Here is a 16,070-nt window from a genome sequence, read left to right as displayed (position 1 = left end):
GTGAACCCACTCTGGCTCTCTGAGGTCACCCCACTTACACAGCAGCAATGGAGACCTCACCTTTCAGAGAGAAGCACTGATGACCTGGGGAGGTGGTCTCTGTGACTCAGGCCCAGGCAGAGGCTTCAGGCTCCTCCTCTCCACCCTGAGGGCCCTGGGCAGGCAGAGACCTGTCCTCCCCACCCACAGTACCGTGGATGTGCACACAGGGGCCAGGGGTGCTGGGAGCGCTCCGGCTGTTCTGTTCTTATTAGGGGTGACTGGCAAGTGCTCCACAGCCTGGTACTTATTTCTCTGAGGGGTAGAGATACTCCTCAGTTCTCAAAGGACAGCCCATGGAATTCTCCAGGCCAGAAAACTGGAGTGGGTAGCCTTTCCCTTGTCCAGGGGATGTTCCCAACCCCGGGATCAAACCCAGGTCTCCCTCATTTCAGGCAGATTCCTTACCAGCTGAGCCACAAGGGAAGCCCTTCTCATAGGACAGAGGTTTTCATATCTCAAAATCCTAAAACCCTAAAAGCCTCACTCTGGACTGGCATCACCCTGCTTTCTCCCACTGGGGCTGCCAGGAGTACCTGGGAGGCCCTGCTCATGCTGTGGGTGGAAAGACCGCAGTTCTTGGGATCATAGATGATCCACAGGGCATTCTGTGCACCTGAGGGATTAAAAGAGGGCCGGAGATCAAAAAGGAAACATGTTTGTGTTTTAGAAAATCCTGGGCTGAGTTTAGATCTTCCACCATCTAAAATATAAAGAGTAACAAGCAGTATAGATTGATCACAACACAGGAAGTTGCTTCATAAAATCAATTATTTAACTAACTAGCACTGCTACTAGTACTAGCAGTACTGCCACACAGATGAGCCCCTAAATTTAAACTCCCCACTTCTCCGCCATGACCACCCAGAGACCAACCTCCTGAAAGGGCCCAGGGCTCTACCAGTTGCACGTTATGCAGCCCCAGGCCTGGCCTTCCTGGACCCCAGGAGGAAGTATTAATGGGGCTGGACAACTTTGAAATCAACACTCCCAGCACCACAGTGGGGAGGATTCCATCTCAGGAAGAACCCCAGATCCTGTGGCCTCTCTCTCTATGTCTGTTTCTCCCATGAGCTGCCACAGCCAAGATCCAGAACTCATATTAGAATGGGATCCATCCAAGGCTTAGTGACCCCACTCAAGGGGCTAACAGCCCAGAACAGCAAGAAAAACCAGTAGCTCAGTTCAAACCCAGCCACATGGGCTCTGCTTTGAACCCACCTGACTTTAAGACTCTTTTGCATCTTGTACCAAAGAGAAACTAGAGAACCAGGGACAGCAGAAAGAGACCTGCTCCAGGATATGATCCAGCATTAAACCCTGAGGCCACTCATCCAACCAGGCACCTGGCATGAGCCACAGGCAGACACTGAGGCCCCAGGGTTTCCTGATAAGAATTCATGAGAGCTCTGCTGTCTGAGGTCAGGAAATCCTGCACAAACAGGCCACACCAGCTTGCCACCTGCGTATTTCAAACAGACTTACTGTGACTATGCGGAAATTCCATGACTGGGACAGCTGCACACGGGACAAAGAAGGGCTGGGGCAGCCTGACGGGCTCCTGCTCCCTCTCCCACTCCTGTCCTTCACAGGGCACTGCAGTAGCTAGGTGGTCAGTGCCCTCTCAAAGGCGGCACCCTGCCCCACATACCTGTCCCACCCTCTGGCACAATGGCCAATCCTCTTCTGAAATCAGTGAGAACTCCATCCCCCAGGGCCATCCAGTCACCTGGGAGCTGACGGATTCTCTGGTCTCTCCAGTTGTGTGGGGTGGACTTCACCTGCCCAGCTGCCCAGCTGCCCACTGCCCACAGTGCCCTTCAGTCCAGCGCAGCCTTTAAACAAGAGCCATGCCTCCCACCTGTAAACCACCTGGCCCACCCACCACACCCCCAACACAGTGGACTGAGGACAGCTCACACCTTCTCCACCTCCTCCATCCCTTTCACAGCACCTGCATCTTCCACCCGTCCTGCTCTCACACACTCACACGCCGCCCGTGTCCCTAAGGCAGCACTAAGGGACCATGGAGAACACGAGCCCCCCAGGGGGCTCTGCAGCAGACCCCCAGCAGGCTCAGCCAGAACAGGGCGGCTGACGGCACTTGTCCCCAGGTGGATTGTCCTCTGGGGGATCTTGACCCAGCATTTCAGGGTCACAGGGGTCACTGACCTCACAGCTTTCTGCCTCTGGTTTGCCCTGCACATTCCCTCCTACACCCTCTGCCAATGCCAGGATACCAGGATCCCCCTTCAACCAGGAATCTGCTCCCACAACCAGGGAAAGAAAGCAGCGTGGAGGGTGCACAGAATTCACGGTGAAGCTGGAGCTCCTCCCCACGGGGGCTTTGCTCACAGTTCCAGCCCACGGGGAAGGGGCAGCCTGGGGAAAGGTGTGCTCTTAGAAGTTCTGGGCAGCTATGGTCCAGATGCTGGGTTCTGTTCCCCTGGAAGAGGAAAGGCGATGATATCTTCTTAGAAAAGCATTTATCAGATGTGACCTGGTCAAGGTAATAATTTTTACCTTGTTAAACTATAACAAAGCACCATAAAAGGTACTTTATTCTGGGCTCAGGTCCAAATTACCTTCCTCTAAATCACAGGGCACATATTGCCTGAGGCTGTTGGAATCTTCTTTTGGTCAAAGATCAGTCAGCCTTTATACTGAACACCAGGAACTTTCTACCATAATATAAAATGTCTTTTATTTCAAGGCCATCTTTCCACAACACTCTTTAACCAGTTAAAAGAACAGTAACCCCTGGAGTCCAGTTCTCGCCATTCTAAAGATGAATACAACCTCTGAGCTCTATCATGTTTCCATGAGTGTTTATCCTCAGACCTTAGACCACTGGCTCTCCCCACTGGTCCCTTCCACCTCAGTACAGAGACACATACACCAAAAAGCAGTGCACAGTATGAAAATCTTTTACCTCCAGAAATGTAAACATTCCCCAAATTAAATAGGATTTCCAGTAACACTTTATGACTGCTTTCATTAAGGAAGGCTCCTGTGCATCCTTCTGGGCTCTCTTCACTTCTTGATCCCAGTACCTGTGATACAAAACAAAGCACAGTAAAGAACAGCGTGTCCACCAAAGGGAAAATGGGAGAGGGACAGAGGGGAAGATAAGCCTTCACTACAAGGCACCCTATGGCTGCCCCATAGATGCTGGCTAACTGCTCAGAGGGCTCCTAAAAGATAAGCAGTGCAGACTCTGAAGCACCAGAGAAACAGGCCTTGAGGCAAAAGTTCCAGATTCTGGAAACAAGTTCCTGCCAAGATTTGCTGGATTCACAGGTCACAAGCAGCTCAGGTGGGCAGACTCCCTCCTCCAGGGACCCCACCTACGGGGATAGAGCTCGGCCTCCAGGGCCGTGGCTGTGGGCTCCCTCCATGCCCACAGATGCACAGGGAACGCAGGCCTCCAAAGTGGGCTAAGCCCAGGGTCAACTGAGTGGCTGAGCATGCAGTGTCAGGAGAGGAGTCTCAGAAGAACCCAGAGGAAGGCAAAGCCTCCCTCAAACCTTTAGCCCCACGTGGAAATTCTCACTCTTTCTCCCCTTCTCCCTGATGTCTGTGCTCACCCTTGCAGCTCTTCTCCGAGGTGCTGGGAGCGATCTTCTGGAAGCACCGAGTACATGTCATCTGGTTCTAATTTCCGTTTGTGACCAATTTTAAGCAAGGGGTTTAGCCACCTGTTAAAAATTAAAAGGAGAGTGAAATATATCCAAATTACACATCTCTAATTAGAAACCTACATTCATGGACATTGTTAAAAAAAAGTATACATTTTAAATATATAAAGATATGGGGAAAATTAGATATATGCTTACAAACACACATACATTCTAGGTATAGGAAAGTCATGCTGGCTTATATATTACATAATTAAAGCAGCCTTTTTGTGGCCTACTGAATATACATTGTACATCTGCTTTAATTATCAAGAAAAAAAAATGTTTAGAAATCAAATAAAGTAACAGTGGGTCAGGCATGCAGAATAGAGCTGAATGGCCATTGTGGGTAAGGCTGCAGATATGTTCCTGTATTCCTGAGGACTTAAATCTTCTGAAATGTATCAGATTGAAGGATACCTACATGTGCTGCTGCTGCTGCTGCTAAGTCGCTTCAGTCGTGTCCGACTCTGTGTGACCCCATAGAAGGCAGCCCACCAGGCTCCCCTGTCCCTGGGATTCTCCAGGCAAGAACACTGGAGTGGGTTGCCATTTCCTTCTCCAATGCATGAAAGTGAAAAGTGAAAGTGAAGTCGCTCAGTCATGTCCGACTCCTAGCGACCTCATGGACTGCAGCCCACCAGGCCCCTCCATCCATGGGCTTTTCCAGGCAAGAGTACTGGAGTGGGTTGCCATTGCCTTCTCCCCTACATGCGCTAGTGGTAAAGAATCCGTCTGCTAAAGCAGGAGATGTAAGAGATGCTGATTCGATCCCCAGGTTGGGAAGATTCCCTGGAGAAGGAAATGGCGACCCACTTCAGTGTTCAAACCTAGAAAATCCCATGGACAGGGGAGCATGGTGGGCTCCAGTCCATGGGGTCACAGTCGGACATGACTGAAGTGTCTTAGCACCAGTAATATTCAAAGAAGTTGCAAACTTGAGGTCTCAAGGTCTCCTTAGATCAGTTGTCAACACAGAGAAGTTTTTACAGGGAGTTATCTTATGGACACAACACCCTGAGTCTAACAGGCTCTGGACCCGGAACTACTTACAGTCCTGTCAGACTCCCCTCAGCCAGAACACTCATGTGAGCCTCTTTCTGAACCCAACCTTCTGAAGACAACCTCAAGATAAGTAATAGCTTCCCAACTAAAATGCGATTGATTCTTCTTATGGTCCTCCTCGGTATCACTCTCAGGAAAATTCATTTATTTTTAAAAGTAACATTCAAACATCCAAAAGGGCTGGAATTTTACTGATTGTTGGATCTGTCACCATCAGCCTCAGTTGGGGAATAAATATTGCTCACCAGACTTTCAGGGAACTTTAGCTGACAATATCACCAAACTACAGTTTAATTCCACCATGCCCAGGTTTCTGCCCAGGGACATCAAGGTTGCCCCCACTGCCACCACACCGCTGCAAAGACATAAGTGTTAGTCAAATCCCTGTTTTCTGGGGGTCCAACCAACCATTTACTATGAGCCCTCCACCTACAGGCATGGCCGACTCTAGATAATTACCATGCTTAAGGGCTCTGGGGATAGGATCATATCAAACATGGAGGGGCCTGGCCATGAGCAAGTACCCTGGATGGAAGGGCACCACCATGAGCCTAAACAAGACTCAATAAAATTCAAAGACCGTGTGTGTGCCCCTGAGGGATGTTTGTTCCTTGAGGACCTTGTAGCAAGGGCCACCCATGTTGGGCCATCAACCGTCTCCAAGAAAACTACCAGGGGACACTGGGCTATATGTGGTTCACACCCAGATCAAGGTTACATTCAGATTTTAATTACACTCGCACAACCTGTGAATCAAAGGGGGCCATTCATCTAGTCAGGAGGGGAGCTGGACTGGTAATAGCAGTTGTCACTCTTGTAGGATCCCTGGTGAGCCTAGCATGAGAAAGAATTTATAATAACCTAAGTATAAAAAAAAGAAATTAAAAAAGTCAGAGACTGGCCTAGGTAAGTAGAGAACCCAGTTCTAACCTTAGAATGACAAAATCTTCACTAGACCCTCTGGCCCACATGACACTTGACCACTGCAAAGCTCTTGACTACCTGCTGGCTGATCAAGGGGGAATTTGTGCCCCAACCATTTCCTGCTGTTTTTATGTTAACACTTGTGGTTAGATAGAAAAGAGCACATCCCAATTGCCAGAGAAAACTGCCTACAGACAAAGACAAATATCATACGGTATCACTTATACACGAAATCTTAAAAAGCAGTATAAATGAACTTATCTACCAAAGAGAAACAGAGTTACAGATGTAGAAAATGAACTTATGGTTACCAGCGAGGGAGGGAGGAAGGGACAAATTGAGAGACTCAGATCGACATACATAAACTACTATATACGTATCCAATTCTTTGCAACCCCATGAACTGCAGCCTGCCAGGCTTCTCTGCCCATGGGAATTCTCCAGGCAAGAATACCTGAGTGGGTTGCCATGCTCTCCTCAGTGGATCTTCCCAACCCAGGGATCTAAGCCAGGTCTCCTGCACTGCAGGCGGATTCTTTACAGTCTGAGTCACCAGGGAACTATATATAAAAGACATAACTGATAAGAACCTACTGTGTAGCAGAGGGAACTCTACTTAATACTCTGTAATAGCTTTTATCTTTTTTTAAAGAAAAGAACCTTTTAAAAATAGTGGATATATGTCTATTGATTTACTTTGCTGTACTCCTAAAACTAACACAACACTGTAAATCAACTATACTCCAATAAAAATTCTTCTTTAATAGAGAAAAGGTCACTTGGCCAAATACTCAAAACAGAAGGGCCTGGCTGAACAAATTGTGACAGGAACAAAAGAAGGTTCCCCAGCTTCCCTGGGCTTCTAAGGCCATTCTTAGAACCCCTTACATTTATTCTCCTTTTCTGGCTCTTCAGCCCATGATTCTTCAATTGTCTCATTAGTTTTATCTCTTAGAGAACTGAGACAACCAAGTGGCAGATGGTCTTTACCCAAGGCTATGAACAATTGGGACTCTAGCCTGGTGACAGTCAGATTCATTTTGGTGGAATCAGGAGAAATCAGCTCCTCTAACCCAAAGCAAAAACAACACCCAGTTGTGGATGTGACTGGTGATGGAAATAAAGTTCGATGCTGTAAGAACAATATTGCATAGGAACATGGAATGTTACGTCCGTGAATCAAGGTAAATTGGAAGTGGTCAAGCAGGCGATGCCAAGAGTCAACATCGATATTTTAGGAATCAGTGAACTAAAATGGGGTGAAAAGGGTGAATTTAACTCAGATGACCATTATATCTACCACTGTGGGCAAGAATCCCTTAGAAGAAATGGAGTAGCCATCATAGTCAACAAAAGAGTCCAAAATGCAGTACTTGGGTGCAATCTCAAAAATGACAAAATGCTCTCTGTTTGTTTCCAAGGCAAACTATTCAATATCATGGTAATCCAAGTCTATGCCCCAACCAGTAATGCCAAAGAAGCTCAAGTTCAATGGTTCTATGAAGACCTACAAGACCTTCTAGAACTAACACCCCAAAAAAGATATCCTTTTCATCATGGGGACTGAAATGCAAAAGTAGGAAGTCAAGAGATACCTGGAATAACAGGCAAATTTGACCTTGGAATACAAAATGAAGCAGGGCAAAGGCAAACAAATTTTTGCCAAGAGAATGTACTGGTCATAGCAAACACCCTCTTCCAACAAAACAAGAAAAGACTACACATGAACATCATCAGATAGTCAATACCAAAATCAGATTGAGTATATTCTTTGCAGCTGAAGATGGAGACACTCTATACAGTCAGCAAAAACAAGACCAGGAGCTGACTGTTCAGATCATGAACTCCTTAGTGAAAAATTCAGTCTTAAATTGAAAAAAGTAAGGAAAGCCACTAGACCATTCAGATATGACCTAAATCAAATACCTTATGATTATAGAGTGGAAGTGACAATAGATTCAAGGGATTATATCTGATAGCAGAGTTCCTGAAGGTCTATGGACAGAGATAAGTGACATTGTACAGGAGGCAGTGATCAAGACCATCCCCAAGAAAAAGAAATGCAAAAAGGCAAAATGGTTGTCTGAGGAGGCCTTACAAATAGCTGAGAAAAGAAGATAAGAGAAAGGCAAAGAAGAAAAGCAAAGATATACCCATCTGAATGCAGACTTCCAAAGAATAGCAAGGAGAGATATGAAAGCCTTCCTAGTGATCAAGGCAAAGAAATGAGGAAAATATTAGAATGGGAAAGACTAGAGATCTCTTCAAGAAAATTAGTGAAACCAAGGGAAAATTTCATGCAAAGATGGACACAATAAAGGACAGAAATGTTATGAATGTAACAGAAGCAGAAGATACTAAGAAGAGGTGGCAAGAATACACAGAAGAACTATACAAAAAAGGTCTTCATGACACAGATAACAACGGTGGTATAATCAGTGGACAACAGCCAGACATCCTGGAACATGAAGGCAAATAAGCCCTTGGGAAGCATCACTACGAACAAAGGTAGTGGAGTTGATGGAATTCTAGCTGAGGTATTTCAAATCCTAAAAGATGATGCTTTTAAATTGCTACATTCAATATGCCAGCAAATTTGGAAAACTGAGCAGTGGCCACAGGACTGGAAAATTTCAGTTTTCATTAATCCCAAAGAAAGGCAATTTCAAAGAATGTTCAAAGTACCACATAATTGCATTCATCTCACACACTAGCAAAGTAATACTCAAAATTATCCAATAGTACGTGAACCATGAACTTCCAGATGTTAAAGCTGGATTTAGAAAAGGCAGAGGAACCAGAATCAAATTACCAACATCTGTTGGATCACAGAAAAAGCCAGAGAATTACAAAAAACATCTACTTCTGATTTATTGACTATTGCTAAGTCTTTGACTGTGTGGATCACAACAAACTGTGGAAAATTCCTCAAGAGACAGGAATACCAGACAACTTGACCTGCCTCCTGAGAAATCTGTATGCAGGTCAGGAAGCAACAGTTAAAACTGGACATGGAAAAAGAGATTGGAGAGAGGAGTATGGCAAGTTTGTAGAATTCCAGAAAAAAACATCTATTTCTGCTTTATTGACCATGCCAAAGCCTTTGACTGTGTGAATCACAATAAATTGTGGAAAATTCTTCAAGAGATGGGACTACCAGATCACCTAACCTGCCTCTTGAGAAACCTGTATGCAGTTCAGGAAGCAACAGTTAGAACTGGACATGGAATAGACTGGTTCCAAATAGGAAAAGGAGTACGTCAAGGCTGTATGTTGTCATCCTGCTTATTTAACTTATATGCAGAGTACATCATGAGAAAGCCTGGGCTGGATGAAGCACAAACTAGAATCAAGATTGCCAGGAGAAATGTCGATAACCTCAGATATGCAGATGACACCACCCTTGTGGCAGAAGGTGAAGAAGAACTAAAAAGTGTCTTGATTAAAGTGAAAGAGGAGAGTGAAAGAGTTGGCCTAAAGCTCAACATTCAGAAAACGAAGATCATGGCATCCGGTCCCATCACTTCATGACAAATAGATGGGGAAACAGTGGAAACAGTGGCTGACTTTACTTTTTTTGGCTCCAAAATCACTTCAGATGGTAATTGCTGCCACAAAGTTATGACCAACCTAGACAGCATATTACAAAGCAGAGACATTACTTTGTCAACAAAGGTTGATCTAGTCAAGGCTATGGTTTTTCCAGTAGTTATGTATGGATGTGATAGTTGGACTATAAAGAAAGCTGAGTGCAGAAGAACTGGTGTTTTTGAACTGTGGTGTTGGAGAAGACTCTTGAGAGTCCCTTGGATTGTAAGAAGATCCAACAGGTCCATCCTAAAGGAAATCAGTCCTGGGTGTTCATTGGAAGGACTGATGTTGAAGCTGAAACTCCAATATTTTGGTCACCTGATACAAAAAGCTGACTCATCTGAAAAGACCCTGATGTTGGTAAAGATTACAGGCAGGAGGAGAAGGGGATGACAGAGGATGAAATGGTTAGATGGCATTACCAACTCAATGGACATGAGTTTGGGATAAACTCCGGGAGTTGGTGATGGACAGGGCAGCCTGGTGTGCTGTGGTTCATGGTGTCGCAAAGAGTTGGACACGACTGAGCAACTGAACTGACTGACTGAATGGATGGCAGAAAGAAAAGAAAAGCTAAAGAGCCTCTCAATGATGGTGAAAGAGGAGAGTGAAAAAAGCTGGCATAAAACTTAACATTCAAAAGATGAAGATCATGCATCTGGTCCGAACAGTTCAGTTCAGTTCAGTTCAGTTGCTCAGTCATGTTCGACTCTTTGCGACCCCATGAATCGCAGCACGCCAGGCCTCCCTGTCCATCACCAACTCCCGGAGTTCACTCAGACTCACGTCCATCGAGTCAGTGATGCCATCCAGCCATCTCATCCTCTGTCGTCCCCTTCTCCTCCTGCCCCCAATCCCTCCCAGCATCAGAGTATTTTCCAATGAGTCAACTCTTCACATGAAGTGGCCAAAGTACTGGAGTTTCAGCTTTAGCATCATTCCTTCCAAAGAAATCCCAGGGCTGATCTCCTTCAGAATGGACTGGTTGGATCTCCTTGCAGGCCAAGGGACTCTCAAGAGTCTTCTCCAACACCACAGTTCAAACACATCAATTCTTCGGTGCTCAGCCTTCTTCACAGTCCAACTCTCACATCCATACATGACCATAGGAAAAACTATGCATAGCCTTGACTAGATGGACCTTTGTTTGCAAAGTGATGTCTCTGCTTTTGAATATGCTATCTAGGTTGGACATAACTTTCCTTCCAAGGAGTAAGCGTCTTTTAATTTCATGGCTGCAGTCACCATCTGCAGTGATTTTGGAGCCCAGAAAAATAAAGTCTGACACTGTTTCCACTGTTTCCCCGTCTATTTCCCATGAAGTGATGGGACCGGATGCCATGATCTTCGTTTTCTGAATGTTGAGCTTTAAGCCAACTTTTTCACTCTCCACTTTCACTTTCATCAAGAGGCTTTTTAGTTCCTCTTAACTTTCTGCTATAAGGGTGGTGTCATCTGCATATCTGAGGTTACTGATATTTCTCCTGGCAATCTTGATTCCAGCTTGTGTTTCTTCCAGTCCAGCGTTTCTCATGATGTACTCTGCATATAAGTTAAATAAGTAGGGTGACAATATACAGCCTTGACATACTCCTTTTCATGGCAAATAGATGGGGAAACATGGAAACAGTGACAGACTTTATTTTGGAGGCTTCAAAATGACTGTAGATGGTGACTGCAGCCATGAATTAAAAGACACTTGATCCTTGGAAGAAAAGTTATGGCCATCCTAGACAGCATATTAAAAAGCAGAGACATTACTCTGCTGACAAAGATCTGTATAGTCAAAGCTATGGCTTTTCCAGTAGTCATGAATGGATGTGAGGTTTGGACTATAAAGAAAACTGAGCACCAAAGAGTTGATGCTTTTGAACTATGTTTTGGAGAAGACTCATGGAGTGCAAGGAGATCCATCCAGTCAATCCTAAACAAAATCTTTCCTGGATTTTCATTGGAAGGACAAATTCTTTGGCCACCTGATGCAAAGAACTGAGTCATTGGATAAGACCCTGATGCTGGGAAAGATTTAAGGCGGGAGGAGAAGGGGATGACAGAGGATGAGATATTTGAACGGCATCACCATCTCAATGGACATTGAGTTTGAGCAAGCTCCAGGAGTTCACAATGGACAAGGAAACCTGGCGTGCTGCAGTACATGGGATCACATAGAGTCAGACACTTTGAGCAACCGAACTGAACTGAACTCAGTATGTGACAATGCCTATGCTTAGCAGGTAGCAAGATCAGAAGATGAACCTTTGCCCCTTCAGAGTCCTTCAGTAATAAGGAGCAGTAAAAAGGAAAGGCTGATAACCCAGAAATATATCCCTGTCCCTCCCTCGAATGGAAACCAACTGCTCTTATCTGAGTTTCAGGCTCAATCACAAAAGGAAAGAAAAAAATAAGAACTGATTAGAACTAGGTAGGACCCAAATGGCAGAAGCTCGAACATCTAGTAGACACAGAGCCTCATTATGCATCCACTGTAATATATAAGCATGATAAATTACACACCAACCAGGACCACTAAAGTTGACAATGGCTATGACAACAAACCAAAGAGCTCATACAAGGACTAAAAAGGAGTGCTACCTTAATTTCAGGTCCAAATCACACTGCATTTTTGGGTAAGCCATGAATATTCCTCCCTCTCTTAACCTGATTCCCGTCTTTTTTACTTCAACCCTCCTATATACCTAGTTGGACTGAGAGGTTGACTTGCAAACTAAGTCTCCGCTTTTCCATTCTTTGGTCACTGAGCAAAGCTTGTGCTCTACCAGTCACACCATCAGTTTACTTATTGGTTGTGGGACTCTGAGGGAGAAAGAACCTCCCCATCATGATAAGGGGTCTCATCCTGGGCTAGGCCCCTGGCACAATTCCAGGCAACCAATTCCATGACAAGCACAACAGTTACATACACAAGAAACACAGACCCCAGAACCAGACTTCCTGGTTTGAGATCCCACTCCACCACTTACAAGCTGTGTGATGGTAAGCAACTTACTCAACCTCTATGCTTCAGAGTCTTCAAGCATGAAATAAGAGGTAATAGCTCCTTCCTCCCCAGCAGGAAAACTGGAAATGGGTGCCAATGAAACTGGAAGTCTTCACCTTCCATTTCTATGCACATACATTTTCAAAGTCAACAAACAGAATGTGCTTTGAGAGTTTCTTGCCTTACTTGACGTTAAAGAGACATTTGTCTACTTTGCTATTATTTATGGTAACCACACACATATTCCTTCTTCTAGGTCCTTCTTTCCTAAAGGGTGATCAAATAGCCAAGGGATGTAGCTACATGCAATGAATACACCACCATCAAAACAAGCATAGGAGCTGCCATCCCCCTGGGGATCCCCTAGGCTGTCCAATAAAAGAAGTATCAGAATTTGTGGAAAAGATAAATGGGTTATCTTTAAGACCTAATAATCACCCAAGTGGGATTAAAATCCAAAGGTTCAGGCCTGCATATCTGTAGTCCCAGCTGTTAGATGAAGACTTCAGTTAAGAGCTTTAACTCTCTGCAGTGCTTTTCATCTCTGTGTTTCCTCCCAGCTCATGGACCTGTCAGTGGTTTCAGGACCAAAGGACTCCTGGGCAGGACCACCTGCATCAAGACTGTGCACTGCTTCTCTGAAGGATAGAGATCTGGATAAGACGCCACAGGTTTCAGGGACCCCATCCCCAGGGTTTGGTTCTCAAAGGTAGAAGTGGAGACATTCACAATAGGGCCAGGGGCTGTGGTCAAATACATACTCTACTCCTGGCCATGTGCCCCAGGCAAAAGCAACACATGTTCCAGAATAACGTCTCCATTCATTTCATACAAAACAATAGTGTTTTGTACACGCATGAAATTGGCCAAAACTAGGTACCGGGACATACAGGACCACACAGGAAGTGAAGGAGGGACAGAAAGAAATACATGGTCATAGACAGGGGGAAAGAGGGAGCCCCAGGGCAGTTGGAACTCAGATGTTCACCTAAGGAACTTGGGAAAAGGTGGGGACGTTATTGGAAGATGGCAAAGATGCAGGGCACTAAATAGATAAAGAAAATTGTTCACAAGCTGCTTTCTTGGGGGGGCCGGGGGGAGTTGCAGCTTATTTCAGAACTGACAGCGAATTCCTGAATGGTTCTGAGGCCACTGGATAAGGTGGAGAGTAGGGAGCCCAGTCCCTTCTCCTGCTGGGCAGTTACTCCCCCTGAGCAACCTCCTTGCCTTCTGCTCCTGCTGCATCAGCTCTCAGGCTCCAGGGCTGGCTGGATGGAGAGCAGCAAGGCAGGGAGACTCAGTTCCCCTGACACCAGGTTCCTTGGTACCCCTCCCAACCCTACCCCTCCCAACGTCCCAACCCCACCGGCCCCAGGCACCCAGGCATGCTCCCTCGCCTTGTCCCTTGGTCCCCAACAGAAGCCGACAGTGTCAGGCTTGCCCCGCAGTGGAATGTCACAGCTCAGACAGGGCACTCACCAGACAAACAGGCGCGAGCAGAAGTTTGCCTTCTGCACTGGGCTGGTCTTCACCTCCGCGGACACAGGCAGCATCTTGCCGGCCAAGGTGGACACAGACCAGGGTCTCCCTGCTCAGGCGGCGGTGGGGCTCCTGCTGCTCCTGGAGGCACCGGTGGGGATGCTGGAGACTGGCTGCCTCACAGGTCCACTGGGCCGGAGCCTGAGAACACCTGCTTCTGAGAGTGGACCACCCTTTGTGCACCAGGTCTGCCTCCCAAGACTGAGCAGCCTCCAGGGTCCACCTCTGAGGCACCCTTTCTGTGCAGGTGTTGCCACAGGCATAGGATAGAGACAGTGCGCCACGTGTGGGACTGCAGGACCAAGAGACAGCCAGGTAGATGCTTCCAGAAGCCTCACGCAGGTGGGAGGCAAAGTTATCAGCTCTTTGATAAAGGCAGCAGGCTGACTGCGGGGCACAACCAGCCCAGCTCCCAGGAACGCAACTGGCTGCAAACTCTGCGGAAGTTCCTGCTCTGAGCCCAGGCACTCACCCAGAAGGTGGAGACGAGAGGCTCAGGCCCTGCCCATCTCTGCTGCTCAGAGGCTCCCCATGGGCTGCAGAGGAAACCTGGAGAAAGCTAGCAGAAGGAGATAGAAGCCTCCTCTCTGGGCCCTCTGCCCTCATCAAAACCAAACAAGGGCCCTGTGGGAAGTTCTCCAGCTGTAATGAAGCAGAACCTAGTGGGGCCTTCCTGGGATAGATCCTACCCCAACCCCATGCCCTCTGCCTGTCTCTTGTTTGTAGAAAATCTTCAGTCTCCCAGGCCTCATCTGAATCACAAAAGGCTGGCTCAAGAATTAATGACTGGAAAAATGTGAACAAGTAATAATAAAAAAAAAATAAATAAACTTTATCAATAGATTAGCCATACTGCAGTCACAGAATCTTTAGTTCCTCCCAGAAGGCTACAGATAATATGTTTGGTGCACATTCCCGAGTTGTTTTGCAGATGCTAAAAAGTCCACCAGGTGGAAGAAGTTAACTGCATGATGACCATGATAAACTGGAACCTAAGGATTTATGATGATAACCCCTGTTGCATTACCGTGCTCCTCAACATCAAGCAGAGAATAGTGCGTGAGCTAAATCAAGTACTCTCCACTCTCTCCCCTAGACTGCCTTTAAAAAACCTCCCCTGAAATCCACTGGGGAGTTCCAGCCTTCTGAGCATGAGAATCCTTACTCCTTGTTTGGCCTTTGCAATAAACCTTTCTCTGCTCAGAACGCCAACATTTCAGTTCATATCACCTCAGTGTACATTGGGCACAAGGGCTTGGTTTGGCCAATACAAACCAGGCACCAAACATTTGACGATGGCCAACAACAGGGTTTAGCACAGATTATGTTTGTAGAGCTATAAGACTTAAACAAATGTAACAAAAGATTAGAAGACTTCAAATGATTTCGAAACATGAATTCATTGGAGATTGCCACAACATGTGAGGTGTCTTGCATCTCACACGTTACATTGTGGGGGGACCTCTGTGAGCTTTTTGCTGCCTTCTTTGAAGAGGAATTTGGGACAGAAAGATTGCCTTATGATTTCTTTCATCATGAGCTCAGGGCCTGCCTAGTGGAGTAATAGTGGCAATATGTTATAGAATACAGGTTATGTGCATTTGTGGGAAACTTAATTCACTTTTAACTCCCACAATGCCCTGTTTAAGAAGGTATTATCTCTGTTTTACAGATGAGAAAGATGAGGCTCAAGGACAGCATTCTCCAAGATCTTTGAATCAGTAAATGATGAATTTTGATTTGGATTCAAGTCCAAGTCCAGCATGACTGTCTCACTGTTAGATGGTCAGTGTGTGAAAAGTGTCTGGAATATGCTATCTGAATGAATCAATGCTGTAGGGCTGAAAATAAAATCTTGGGCTCCCACTCATAAGTGATAAGTTATTTGTGTGGTCATCTTACCAGCTCAGCAGCTTCTCTTCCCTTTCATTCTAAATGAAGAAAGATCAAAGTTTGTGGTGCTTATAATAAGATCACCTCAATATTCTTTGATAATTTCCCATGTACCTTGGCTAAAATGGTGTTATTAATAACGACTTTTAGCTTCAGTTATGCAAGATGAATATGTCCTGCAGAACTAGTGTGCAGCAATTTGGTTACAGTTGACAGTACAGTACTGTGTCCTTTTCATTTGCTGAGAGAGTAGAGTTTGGGAGTTCTCAACATACAAGAGAGAAAAAATTAAATGATTAAGATGTGAAGTGATAGATATATTGATTGGCTTGGTATGATGAGCA

At 45.7% G+C, this 16,070-nt stretch overlaps 1 protein-coding gene across 1 annotated transcript; it reads right to left on the bottom strand.

Moving 5' to 3' along the window:
* Positions 1-263: 263 nt before the first annotated feature.
* Positions 264-13,992, bottom strand: LOC132344758 (ATP-binding cassette sub-family C member 4). Its single transcript, XM_059884446.1, has 3 exons — positions 13,774-13,992; positions 3,627-3,737; positions 264-3,092 (listed from the first exon to the last, which is right to left on the bottom strand). Exons 1-3 carry the CDS (start codon positions 13,845-13,847, stop codon positions 2,918-2,920), a joined length of 360 nt encoding a protein of 119 aa, XP_059740429.1. The 5' UTR covers positions 13,848-13,992; the 3' UTR covers positions 264-2,917.
* Between the last annotated feature and the right edge of the window lie 2,078 nt (positions 13,993-16,070).

This window comes from Bos taurus, unplaced genomic scaffold, assembly GCF_002263795.3.
Source record: "Bos taurus isolate L1 Dominette 01449 registration number 42190680 breed Hereford unplaced genomic scaffold, ARS-UCD2.0 Leftover_ScbfJmS_1899, whole genome shotgun sequence".
Taxonomy (NCBI): Eukaryota; Metazoa; Chordata; class Mammalia; order Artiodactyla; family Bovidae; genus Bos; species Bos taurus.
Note: the sequence above shows the minus strand (reverse complement) of the source record. Positions and strands in the feature narration are given on the sequence as shown.

Bases quoted from the DNA above. Each gene is read 5' to 3' on its own strand.
- LOC132344758 (XM_059884446.1), bottom strand. From the start codon at position 13,847: ATGCTGCCTGTGTCCGCGGAGGTGAAGACCAGCCCAGTGCAGAAGGCA. The intron at 3,738-13,773 runs GTGAGTGCCCTG...AATTTTTAACAG, and splicing joins TGCTCGCGCCTGTTTGTCTG to GTGGCTAAACCCCTTGCTTA. The intron at 3,093-3,626 runs GTGAGCACAGAC...TTTGTATCACAG, and splicing joins CTCGGAGAAGAGCTGCAAGG to GTACTGGGATCAAGAAGTGA.